Raw genomic sequence first — 13985 nt, 5'->3', positions numbered from 1 at the left:
CATCAAGCTTGTTCTTCAACTCCATTTCAACCTCACTGGTCAGTTCTTCTCTTTATCCTCATAGCTGGAAACTTTCATTCTTCTCATTCATTCACTTTCATTCATTCTTCTCTTCTCATATAGCAGTTATTTGTATATCTTTATTCTGTGCATGCCATGTTTCCTCTCTAATCACCGTTTCTTTACATTCTTACCTGGTCTCCAGATGCATTTATAGTTCTTGTATTTTCTCTTCTGAAGGTTCTACCACTATGCAGCAATAACTTATTGATAAGTTACTTTTGTCAGGTATCAAGGAGAAGATGCCATCTATAGCCTCTGCATCCAGCCACCTTCATTGTTTCTACAATTCTCCTGGTGTCTCACAGCTGTTCTCAATGCACCAGACTTCTTTTCTGAAAACTCAACACAAACTTCCCCATTTCTTATTTTTGCACAGCTTAAAAAAAATAAAAGAACCAAACTCTAGAAATGCAAATGTTTTAGTTCTTCAGCAGACTTAGCTTAACTCTACTGCATATAAAATGCAGTCTGGCCCTTAAATATTTTAAGAAAAGTATGATGCAAGATTTAACAGGCCAGACATTTTATGGATACTGTGCTGTACCACAGCTTTTAACAACAGCATATGCTGTAGTATTAATTACTCTCACAGAATATTATTAAAAATACTTGATTACCATTAGAAAGGATGTTATGTATGCCCAGCATACATAATAGATTCATTCAGTACTTCAAACATTTTCTTCAAAAATATGATAGTTTTTAAGCATCGATTCTGTTACTGTACCAGAGTACAACAGTCCTTTGCAGGAACTTTGCTATATTAATTCACTCTCTGCTACCACATAAATTACATACTCATGTAAAACTAATGAAAATTATAGTAAAAAAAAAAAAGAGAAATTTTAAAAATCAGCCATTTGTTCTTTGTTAGTAAAGTACATGTTTCTGATCTATTATCAGAAATCTACTAGAAAAGCTTTAGAAATAATCTAAAAGAAAAACAACATAAAACGAGATACACCTAAAAATAAATCAAGGTAGCCCTTACTAGTAGTTAGATGTATGAGTAAATCATGAAGCACCACGAAGGTCTCATGGTTCTGTAGGTAAAGGTAAATTTTTCAATTCTTAGCATATTTAGTAAGTATTATGTTCCTCACTAGTCTTTTCTTGCCCCTACTGCAGCACTACAATACCAGAGTATTTGCTAATGCTGCCAATACCAAGGCAACATTACCATTTTGTTCAAGAAGCAGCAAAACGTCAGTTCCTAAAACAAATATCCTCCAAACCCCTAGAGGCTTAAAGGACAGTTATAAGTCCTATCTCCACTGTAATGTAAAATGCCTATAACTGATCATTAAGTCATTTGACTTCAGGTGATGCCAAAAATAAAGTATCTCTATGTTAATGTAAGGATCATACATGTCCTAAAAAGGTATCAAGACACTCCTTGCAAAACTATATGCACACATGAAATACACATTAATCCGTACCTGTTTGTTTATGTTGGCCCCCACTTGAATCAACCAATTCAGGCACTGTGGATGTCCTCCAAAAGCAGCAATGTGGGCTGGTGTTTGAGCAAAACGTGTTGTACTGGCATTTACAGAAGCTCCAGCTCTTACTAACTGCATTAGGCACTCCAGCTTTAAAGACATGAGGGAAAATAAAACCAAAAACGTTACACAGATGTGCTATGACAATTAGCATGTGCTAAATAAATTACAAAACCTAGAAGAGCTCAACTTACTAGTAAGACTACATGAATGAAAAACAAGACAGAATATGAAATTTTGGATTTCCTCCCCCCTTTTCCATTCCTTCCTCATTTGGTCATAGATCATACCTGAGAAGTACTTAATTCTCACCTCCAAAACTGAACTTCACCTTTAATTTCAGGAAAGAGGACATAAACACCTCAATCCTAACTACAAGAGATACTCAGTTCACTTTTGTTAAGAGCGTGGAAAGGGAAGAAAGAAAAAGAGGAGGAAAAAAAAGGGGGGTGGGGAAGAGTTCTCATCCAGCAAACATACTAACCAGATATTATTAGATAACATTTGCCAAAACAAAAGTGTTGTTAGGAGATAAATAGATGCTGGACTCATACTCTAAGGAGAGTTTATAGAAAGCTATATCAGAAAAACATAAGATTTTTCATTCCTTTAATGCATTCCTGGAGTGACAGATGATTAGTAAAAAAAATAAAATTAATACTTAAATAAAATTAATACTTAACAATATATATAATATGTTAAATCTATAAAAAGAATAAATTAATTCCACCATTTTCTTGTTATTTCAGATAAGAAACTGTTAAAAACAAAACAGGCTGCATGTTTGTGGCACCACAAAGATAATAAAAGCCTTTTTTGTTTTAAAAAATTGCAGTGTTTTGTCAAACTGTATCCTGTCCTTTTTTTCCTACCATACTAACCAGAAGTGTCAGATAACCAGATACTATTTTTAAAGGTTCATAACTTCTCATTTGTAGAAACTAGGCAAACCACGGTGATGACCTCAACTTTCAAAAATAGTCACAACAACACTCCTTTCCTGTCACACAGTAACATTGTCTTGTTGATAGGAAAAGGAACTCACTAGGCTGAAATAAACAGTTTAGTCTAGGCGTCCATTTACTGTGGGTAGAAAACAAATACTGCACACAATCGCAGCAGCAAAACAAAGACCCTTACACCAGCTCAGGCATTGGTTCATACAAAACTAATCTGTGGGTGCCTCAGTGAATTACAATTAAAGAAAACATCAGCCACACCACAGCTGTGGAATAGGCTGTCCATAAAGGAACAATTAAAAATCATCTAAATGTGGGCTGGCAGCTTGACTCAGATAGAAGCACCAACATCAGGATTATAACATTCTTCTCTGTTGCAGTATGTCAGCCTTCTTTCTGCCTCTCTTAACCTGTAAATTCCTGACCCCACTGAATTACACATGTGAGATAAAAATACCAACCACTGTAATGAAGTATTTTATATTAGTTTTGCAAATATGTTGTGAACTTCATTTGTTTCCTTCCTTCATATAATCCAAGCAGACACATATGAACCCTATCCTTTTTAAAATTTTTTTGGAGTGGAATAGAGTTAAGGTTAGACACTGTTGTACCATGAACTCACTAACTGCATTAAGGAAGAGTGAGGTTAACTGGAATACTGCATATTAATGAATCTAGTTCCATAAACATCAACATTGCCAAAGACAAAGTACCTTTCCAAAAGAAAACAAGCACTTTTGTTGGGAAAAAAAAAGTCACATCAAATAATCGGTGCAAGAAAATTAATGACTCCAACACTAACTCTAACATTGAACTACATTTTCTATTTGCCAATATTAGACCGTCCTTGATGTTCACATGTTAGCACCTGTAACACTGCTGTAAATCCTTACTAATTATTAATTAAATTGTAACACTGCAATTATTACTAAGTCATGTGATGGAAAACACTCCTCCAGCTACACCAAGAGGTTCATCTGTGGTAACTGAAGGCAAGAATACATTTCAGCCAGCTTTTAGAACAATAGACTTTATTAATAGAGTTAATTTGAAAACACTTCCAGACAAGCATTACAACTTCAGGAAAGAATAATACTTCCTGCAGAGGCACCGGGCTGAAAGAATTCCTTAATTAGACAGGCATTATATTATAGCCCATCAACTGAAAAGGGAAAAACACAGAAACTGATTCACCAGCACTATCCTGAACTGTTTAAATCTAAGATGGCCACACACTATGATTATCCATGCAACTTTATTTTTAAACATTATTTTTTCTTTTTTTTTCCCCATATACTCTGACTTTAGAGTCATAGGGCTTTAACAATAAATACAACATTTCATCCCATTAAAAGCTTGAGTGTGGATCTTCTGTATCATGGCTGTCAGAAAAACCTGCTTCTACCAACAATATGGAAGAATGAGATGAATTACATCCATGAACAGGAAAAGTCAACATGACAAAAAACGATCCCTCACTCGATCATTTGTGCTTGAGATCAGGACACACAAGTCCACTTTCATTAAATAACCTAAATCTAATACAGTGGATATTTTCCAACCTAAAGCAGAGGTTAAATTGATTTAGTAAAGACAGGCCCTCCACATAGGCCATAACACTGGCATAATACCAAGCAAGAGACAGGCATTTTTATCTCTACCACTTTTGTTCCAAAAGAAACAGAACATATTTACTACTGTTTCGCTTCCTATAATGTAAACAGTCAAAAGACAAAAAACAAAAGCAGAAGAGCACAAGCAAATAGATGTGGTCAGAGAAAATAAAAATTCAATTGCAAGTGATTAAAAAGAAAATTAAGATTAGTCCAAAGCAAAGTGAATTAAAATTAAGACCAAAATCCATTTTTTTTTATGCAAGCCCTGTATTTTTTACTGCTCTGGTAGCTGTTTTAGACTGTTAGCATTTTTACATTCTGACCCATCTTCTCAGAAATCTATGGAATAGCAGTGTAATTTAGGGCACTATATAATTAACTCAAATTAAAATACAGAAACTCTAATGGGAATTAATTCACATCTCAGGAGACAAGCACCTCTCTGCAGTCAGGGAATGTCCTGAAAATGCAAACTCCACCACAGGTACTCAACACAGCAACTAAATTTGCACTTGCTACTACTATCTCTAACAGGACGTCTACGCTGTCATGAAATGCCCAGACATTACAACTAGAAACACGAGCTGCAATATCCATCACCTCCAATTGACTCTGCTGGTATTTTAAGTATGACCTGCAAGCTGTAGAAGTATGTTTTAGAGTAAGTTATTCAAGAACTCTGTGTTTTCACTTTTAGTTGTAAGAGACCCCATTTTTACTGGTAGTGGTGTTACACCAGCATTTGCCCCCCTCCACAAGTCACCTTTCCTCTTTCACATATTCATTTATAACCAACTTGACCATTGCTGCTGCTACCTTCCTGAAGCATACCTACAACTGCATGCAAGAATGTACTTCTACACAGCTTTCCTGTAAAATTCTTCTGTACTGCCCCCTGATGAAGGAAGAGCCATCTTCCATGGTCAGCCACAGGCAGAGGGAGAGAAAACTCTTTTTGAAGTTCACCAAACTTGGACTCCTGCTGTGTGTGCAGGCACACACCTGAGCACATGTATGAACTGGCTTAGATTTCATTGCTTAAAAGTAGTTCCAGAAAAGAATTAAATCAGTTTTCAGCCTCCTACAGAGCTGCAGTGAGAACCAATACGTGTCTGGTGGACCATGTTACTAGTTGGCCCTATATCAGACAGACATGAAGTTCTGTCATCAAAAAATTTCTTCCAGGAAAAGAAAACAAACAAACAAGTGAAAATCCCAAAAAATCTAGAAAAGCAAAGAAGTGAAGAGAAAGAGACCTGTTCAGTAACTGTTAATAAACACTTCAAAAATTAACATTTGGAAACTGTGGTCCTTGGAGAAACAGAAGAATTTTCCATTTTGTTTTGATGAATGTGAATTTGGGAAACAAAAAAGCCATAAATACGAATGTAAGACATGCATCTGAGCAGCTCTTGTGTCGCTGCTGGCAACACTCAACCGGTGAAAGGTACAAGTGTAACTATGCCACACAAACACAAAGCCAGTCGAGTTTGGGATCCAATTACACTACTGTAACTTTTACAAAGTATTGTGCAGTCTTTGGCTCTGAGAAAGGAACACAACTAGACTATAAAGTATGTAAATAACTTTCATAAATTGCTGCCTAGATCTGATGGCTTTTAGGAAAAAAAAAAAACATGTATGCAAAATTTTATAAAACCCATTTACAGCCTATGTCACCTTTGCAAGTCTCCTTTCATCTGACAGATTCCCCCATATGTAACACCACCACCCATCAAATTCTGCCCATACCTAAGAATGAATACAGCAAATACAAGCACAAGATGTTGCAGGCCGACTTGTTCCCTTTGCTACTTCTGCAAGAGTGTCTTCAACAGAAACTGGAATGCACACAGAAGCCCACTCAACCTAGGATGGCTAGCAGAAAGCTGAAGACGCTTAAAGGAAAAAACAAAACAACACACTCACAATCCAAAACCTATATCTGATAGTCCAATAACCACTACCTCGCAAAAGCCAGACTGCTAGAAGCTCGTACTGAGAACAAATTCTTACGAGACACAGACAAGAAACTGACTGTAAGGTCAATCAGTATCTTGATATTTTCTGCGGGCGTACTTCACAAGGAAAATAAAGGCACTCCACTTTTTCCAGAGTGCAGATTATTAGCTCCTTTCTGAACAGATAAGACTGTTTTACATTTTGGATTTTGTGGGTTTAGGGGTTTTTTTGTTTTGCTCAGTTTTAGGACTGGAAGACAACTTAGCTAAAGCTGCCTCTAAAAGCTTCTCAAAGAAGCAACTGCAGATAAGATCACATAACGTACAGAAACCATCTCCTAACGTCCTTTTATAAACCATGACAAGTGCTTAAGTACATCAATCTTCTTCCACTGGCACACAACCAATAAGCAAATAGAAGTATATGGGAAATGGGAGGGAGAACAAGAACAAAAGCCTCTCGAATTCTGAACTCAGACAAATCAATGAGGAAAAAAAAGAGATCCTAGCCCTCTAGGCTGGAATCCTGCACAGTCGGAGATACTCACTGCATCAGCAAAAGGAAATGCATACATAAAAATCAAGAAATTAGAATACCACTCATTCTAAGATGTGAAGTGAGCGTAACTACTTCTTATGTTTCGGTCTTTTCTGCAGTGCAACGGCGCCAATGCAGAAAATTCCACACGTATGAACCGCAATTTATTTTTCCTACCGAAGGCAAAAGAGGAGCGCCTTAGAGGCACAACAAGCACCTTCTGCCCAAACTCCTAACGAGCCGGTTGTCATAACACGGGCACCACAACACAGCGGTCTCCAGGTGCGGAGCCTGAGGACGACACGGATGGCGACCAGACGGCGCAGACAAAGCGCGGAGCGCCCCGGGAGGGAGGATCAGCCGAGGGCGGGGAAGGGGTCGCGCCGCGGCGGTGCCTTCAGCCCGCACGGCCGGTGTCCGCCGGGAGTGTCCGGAGGGGATGGGCTGCTCCTCGTCACTCCCTCCTCAGCCGGTGGCCCAGGTGCCGTCTGTCAGCGCGGGGCCGCCGCTGTCACCCGGGAAAGCAGCGCAGAGGGAGAGGGGCGGCTGCTGCCGGCAGTGGGGGTGGGATGAGTGATGCCGAGACGGCAGGTGCCGCCAGCCCCGTGACCTGCGCCACCCACGCCTCGCTGACCGCGGGGACAGGAACGGAGCCAAGCGCCACGGCTGTCCGCTCCCGTCCCGCCCGGTTCGCTGAGGAGCGGCAGGAGGCGGCGAGGAAAGGGAGGCGGGGGGCGGCGGCGCCTCCGGGCACAGCGCGCGCTAGGGGTAAAGATGGCGCCGCGCGAGCGGGAATCGCGCCCTCCTTCTCCTTCCCGTTCCCACCCCCGCTCCCGCCGCCGGCTGAGCCAGGCCCCACCTTGCCGAAGTGCGCGGCCCAGTGGATGGGCGTCCAGCCATAGAAGGAATCCTCGGCCGCCAGGTCGGAGCGGGGCGAGCTCTGGAGCAGCGCGCACAGGGCGGGCAGGTCCCCATCGCGGCAGGCGCGGTGCAGGGGGAAACGCAGGGTCAGCAGCTCCTCGCTGGAGAAGCCCGCCTCGGGGCCGGCTCCCAGCGACATGGCGAGCGGGAGAGCGCTGAGAGGGAATGGGAAGGAATGGGGGAGGGAGAAAGGGGAAAAAGGAGCAGGCGCGCGCTGCCCTGGCGGGAAGCGGCGGCGACTGCGGCTGGCGCGCGCGGCCCCGGCACAAAGGCAGCGGGGCGGGGCCGCGCCCGAAGCTCCGCCCCTCTGGGGGCGGGGCCGCGCGGCCCTCAGGGAGCCCAGAGCAGGGCGCGGCGGAGCCTTTTTCCTTTCACCCGTCCGTTCGTCCGTGCGGGCTCCTTCCTCCTCCCCCTCCCGTTGCGCCTGCCCCTCCTTCCCTCTCTCCGTCTACTTCGTCTTTCCTCCCTCCCGCCGTCTCTTCCCTTCTCTCTCCCTCTCTCCCCTCACCCTTTCATCCTCTCCTTCTTTCTCCCTCTTCCCGCCCTCCCTCCCCTTCCTTCATTCCGCTCCTTTTTCTCCCTCTCCTCGCCCCGCGCCCCGATTTTCCGTTGTCGGAGGCGGCAGAAGCGCTCTCGCCGCCGCCGCCTCGGGCCGGTGTGGCCGCAGCGCTTGGAGCTCCCCCGGCGCCGCGGGTGCCAGCGCCGGCCCGTGCGTCCGCAGGGAATCGGTGCCGGCGGCAGCGCTGAGCCGCGGGGCACCGGCTGCCGTGCTGGTTGTTCCCGTACACCACGGACGTGCTGTCAAGCCAGCTTCAGCACTCGGAGGTCAACTATGGGTTTGTGCTGCTCAGTGGATTGCAAACCAAAGGATAACCCTGTCAATGTCTGGTTAAAATGACAATGCCAGATTTTAAATTGCAACCAGAAAACCTTGAGTAATGGCTCCGCAGAATTTTTAGGAAACTTCTGTTCGTTGCTCCTAATTGTTTTCTTTCCAAAGTATTTGTCAACGACATTTTCTGACCCCGGTAAAATTTAATTGATGATAATGAAGAGTACAATTGTTTAAGTACGCTCACATGTCCCTGAAAATCATGGAATCACAGAAGCGTAGGATGGTTTTGGTTGGAAGGGACCGGCCAACCCCCCTGCCGTGGGCAGGGACGCCTTCCACTTGACCAGGTTGCTCAGATCTCCATCTAACCCGGCCCTGAACACTTCCAGGGGCATCCACAACTTGTCTGGGCATCAAGGAGTATTCCTTTTTCAGTAATCATTATTAAGCAGTGCAAACCAGGAATTATTTTCTGAGGCAAAGAAGGTACAAATAAATTTCTCTTAAAAGTCTTGAGAGACGCAGGCATTTAAAAAGCTTTTCTTTAACATCAGGCTAAATTGATCCTTAAGAGAACTGTGAAATATCTTTTTCTTAATATAGGACTTCTGACTTCTAAGAAATTGTGATTCTGTAGGCATTCCTCCCATTTATTTGGCTTCTTTGCATTTTGGCATATATAAAGGTGTGTGTGTTCAGTATCCAGTGCTCAGAGATAAGATTCCAGCATAAAGAAAAACACCTGCACGCAGGAAGAACTGCACTTTGGCTTATGTCCCAACACCCCTCTGACATATGCATGCCATGGGCAGTACTCTTTTTGTACATCTTTAAAATCTTACAAAAGGAATTGGACAGTCAGCATATGGGGCAATTTCTTCAGCCTTCAAGAAGGTGATTAAGGAATTCATTCCTTGTGGAAAGGAATAATAAATATTATTATAATAAAGAATGCGTGTTTGGTTGGATTATGCTGCTCTCATGTAGAGAAGGTCCTTTCCAGAAAGCTGTTGCAACAGCGAACTGGAGTTTTGGCTTAAGATTTTCCTTAAAATATCACAGGGATGGCCTGAGCTAGAACCCGTAGATTTAGACAGCAAAAATCATAGCAAAATGAAACATCTTTGTTTTTTTTGATGTTCTCAGAGTTCTGTTTTGATCTGCACAGTCAAATAATAACATACAGCTCTCTGTATTTAAGACTAGAAACACAAGTCTGGTATCAAGATATTTAACTCTAAATTCATAAAAATAATTAACTTGAAATGTGGCTATATTTTTATGGCTGTATCAAGTCAGAATATGAAGATGGAAATCTTGCTTTCTGAAACTTTTGTTTTAACCTTAACTGTGTTTTTTTTATTTAAACTGTAAAGGTTTATTTAATTTTTTTTTTTAATCTGCAGAATGGGAGTAATAAAATCCTGTCCTGAGTGGTGGTAGGAAGCTCAATTAATTAGACTGCTTTGAGGTAAAAAACATAACACTGTGATATGAATATTCAGGCAAAGCATTTTAACATGAGGCATTACTGCAGCTAATATTTGTATCCCCTATATGTTATTATATATTCACCAAAATAAAGTATCACTTCAGCTTCTAGAATGCTGCCAAGTTATAGATCTCAGAATAATGTGCAAAGGAGGATGGATTACAAATCAGCCCTTTTATAGATGGTGCACTGAAGCACGGTAAAGCTAAATGCTTTGGCCAGGGGAGGGAGTACTTTCAACTACAGCAACTTTCAGTTCAGTCCCTTATCCTTTGCCTTACAAAAACGTCCATTTTATGTTGGACCTGGCCTTTGTTTTCAAAAGCTCTGAAAGTTCATCATCCTATAAGCACTTCTGATCCTGGGTTATGGGGATTTTTTTTTTTCATGTACAGCTAGGCACATGCTAACACTTTATATCTGCATGCCTTGTTTGGGGATTAAATAATGCAGATCCTATATGATGGAGCAATTGAAAGAAAAAAAATTTTAAAAAACCCAAACCAACCCAAACCAAACCACACAAATCCAAAAACAAACAAGGAAAAAGCCAAACCAAAACAAAAACCCCCAACCTATACCACAGTTGATGTCATAAAAATGGACCTTACCAAAATGTTTAGTATTAAAGAACATGGTTTCCCAGGTTGAAAAAAGCAATGTTTTTTATAGTGTAGTGTGTAAGCACTGACATAGTTGTTCACATAGTGTTTACAACTGTCATAAAAGACAATAAATATAAAGAATGTGAGTTGTAGTGAAGAGGAACAAAAATTAAAGATTCCTGACCTTGAGAAGATTAATATTCAAGATTTGCATGTGTTTTTTATCTCATACAGGGATAAAGAAACTACCACAGCAGACAACGGCAGGGGTCTGGCTAATTTCCTTATGGACAGTGACTTCATTTACCTACTAGTAATTCCTGCAAGGTACACAACTACCACTGCATTTCTTTTGGAAAGGGGGAAGGAGAATGCAGAGAGGGGAAGAGGTTTAACAATGCTGTGCAGGAATTCAGCATGTGGAAATGAACTCTGGTATGTCTTGTTTCGTGACTAAATTCTTTGTTATGAGGTCAATCTTTTTTATTTCCGTGCTAGTGATCTGCACCAAAAGTTCCAATATAGTACAGCACATGCTCTCTAGGAGATTGATTCCTTAATCAGTCTGCAGTTGGCATATGACTTGTAAAATCACATTTGTCTCTCTATTTTTTGAAATGTGAATCATTATCCAGATAAATGTAAAAATGTGTATGTTTTGATATTCTGCATTTCCTTCAACTTCCTTAAAATATTTTGGCACTGGACTTTGTAAGTTAATTAAATTTAACAGAAATTAAATCTTTAACTACTGTCATATCTTGTGAGACTGAGGACATAGAAATCCTGGGGTTTTTAACATTTAATTTCAGTTACATTATAATTTGTTCTTTTGTACTTCTCTATCATTATTGTGGCTAGATTCTGTACAGAACAAGACATATCTTAAAGACATTTTCAACAATCTTGCTGTGCAAAAGATCAGATTCATAAAATATAAATCTGTTTTGTGATTCTAGCTTCTTTCTAGATGGTAGGTTTGCTGATCTGCTATTATGGTCTGTTTGCACATGGCATAATTGAAGAAATTGACAGTCATGAGTTAAACTGTGATTTAGAAACTTTTATGAAGAAAAGGGGCACCGTAATATGTAACATTTCAGGTTCTTTGCATTTTCTGTTTTATATAAAGACATTTTAGTATTTGATATGTTTTTTAAACTGAAGTCTTTATTGGAATGCAGTAAATAGTATTGTAAATGCTGACAGTATTATTTATTTAAAATTACATTCTTGATTTTTTTAATTACTCAGACACTTCACCTACTAAACTTAGTAGAACAAAAAGTAGCTATTTGCAGTCCTATTTGCATTAATTTCATCCTCAGTTCTATTCTTGGTCTTTTAAGGGAACTGAGAAGCTTTGTTTCTGTTTCTGTCAGATCAGGGAGATAGATTTCATGTTTTGTTGTGACATTTAACAGAATTAAATTTCAAACAGCAAAACGTACAGAAGAGCTTATAGGCAAAGTGGAGTGGAAGAAGAGATTGGCTCTATTTTAGCTAAGTTTGCTTTTATGTTCTCCTTTGGCTAATGGCACAGAAATAAAATGGTCTATAAATGAAGACTTCTTGAATATTCACTAGTCTAACAAGTAGATACTTAAAAAGTAAACACGTTATTTCAAATGCGTGGTTTGTGAAAAAGGACCTGCTGTGTTACTTAGCTGTAGCGTGCTTGTTTTTCCTGTGCCACTTTGATACAAATAAATTATATTTGCCTGTTTTTCTTTTCAGAGAGGTTGAATATGGAGCATTTTCTAATAATTGTACTGGACAAAGTCAGTATCCCGTTGTTTTGGGGTTTTTCATAAAAAGTACTTTAGAATTCAATCAAACACAGAATTCATTCAAATTCCTCCATTCTTACTGTAGCAAGTTTGCACTGGTTAACACTCAGGCTTTATTTAGTTGCCCACACATACATTTCTAGTGCTATTTGAGATGCCCAAGAGTATTTGTCCCCGTTGCCAGGTGCTGCTGCAGATCAGGATCAGTTGACACAAGTTCTCTGCCACGCCTGCACAGAGCTGATAGATCTCTTGGAATCCTGAAGGCTTCTTAGGCTAACACTTCTCCACAAATGTCTTTTGAATTGATGGGCCCATAAGGAGTTCCTCAAATTTTGTCTGGTCCTGAGTCCATAAAACCTCTTGTCTTTGGAGGAGGTTGTCACAGAGTCGCTATTTTCGTCCTACATTATGCCTGAATCTAGTTCTGGGTCTGTGGGTCATTGTAGTAGGTACTTGTTTTTAATTTTGTTTTCCTATCTTTGAGGGTAATTTTCCAAAAGGATGAACTTAGTTAGATGTTATTCATCTTCCTTTTTTCTTTCTTTTCCCCTTCCCCCCCCACCCCCCCCCCCAACCTCTCAGGGAACTGTGATGAAAATGTGACATTTCTTTAGATGCCATGATTTTTTTTTAGCAATGGTGGGAACTTCCCATCATTTCTACAGTGTAAATAGAGGCTGACTCATAACTCTCAGAGAGTAGTTCAAAGATTAGATTTACTTCCTATTTTTGGTTAAATTAAACAACAGCTAAGTGGTGCACCACTTAAAGTATGTTTTTATTATCTTGATTTTTGGCTGTCTTCACCTTTCTTCAGCAAAGATCAAGTGTTTATTTAAATCACTCCTAAAACAGAATTGGAATGGAAGATGGAAGTTATTGGGTAAAACAACTGAAACATTTTGTAAAAGCTAATTTCTTACACTTAGAAACATTGGTGCTCAAGTGCTAAAACTGAGTGTGCAGAGAATTTGAGGCCTCTGGAGGTACAAAGATCAGAAAATTAATAGCAGCAGTAGCTGCTAACATGGAAAAAAAAGTAATGAGTAAAAAAACAGTAAACTGAAAGTCCTTTATCCTCCTTTCCACTCCTCAGTTCTCAGAGTTTTGTCTGGCAAGAAAAGCAGGGAATCTGTCTGACTTTCAAATAATTACTGATGTATTACTCTGTTGGAGGCTAGTAGCAAAGAGCAGCTGTGCCCTGTAGACAGAGCCAACTTCTCCCTTTCCCATCCCCCATTTCTGACTGCCTTCCCTGGAGAAAGCAATCTCACTGTAAAATAAACTAAGGTTGGGTTGCAAGACAAACCAAGGGTTCATTGGGAAAATATTTAGTCATGCGTAAAGAAGCCCTTTTTAAAAAACTTTGCTGCTTAGGAAACGATGCGATTTCATGGGTAATAAATAAAAACAGATTTGTTGCACTACAGTTGTAAAGCTGCCATCTTTTATGAGCCTGGGAAGAGTGACCCTTTTCATCATAAAGCTTTGTCAATTCTGCCTCTGTGCAACTCTTCTTCATACAAGTGAATCAGCTGGGCTGTGCTCAGCTGACAGGTCTAGTCCCTGAAAGATAAGGGAGTTAAGTACAATTCTTGGCTTTCTGACAACCTGCCTTTCTTTTTCCCACATTCCTTACCAGTTTTAACTAAAAATTAACATTTCTTGAGTGGCAAAATACCAGGATTGTGTTTAAA

General features: G+C 40.4%; 1 protein-coding gene across 1 annotated transcript in view; it reads right to left on the bottom strand.

Annotated features, from left to right (window-relative positions):
* ANKRD10 (ankyrin repeat domain 10) overlaps positions 1 to 7791 on the bottom strand; it is a 37257-nt gene extending 29466 nt beyond the window's left edge. The window contains exons 1-2 of the mRNA XM_066176759.1: positions 7502 to 7791; positions 1503 to 1655 (exon numbers count right to left, since the gene is read on the bottom strand). Coding sequence (XP_066032856.1) covers positions 1503 to 1655; positions 7502 to 7702 — 354 coding nt within the window. The 5' untranslated portion in view covers positions 7703 to 7791. The remainder of the gene's footprint in view (positions 1 to 1502; positions 1656 to 7501) is intronic.
* Positions 7792 to 13985: the final 6194 nt, after the last annotated feature.

This window comes from Chamaea fasciata, unplaced genomic scaffold (genome assembly GCF_029207755.1).
Source record: "Chamaea fasciata isolate MVZ Bird 193981 ecotype frontalis unplaced genomic scaffold, bChaFas1.0.hap1 SCAF_2, whole genome shotgun sequence".
NCBI classification, from domain to species: Eukaryota; Metazoa; Chordata; class Aves; order Passeriformes; family Sylviidae; genus Chamaea; species Chamaea fasciata.
This window is presented reverse-complemented; position numbering and strand designations above follow the sequence as displayed.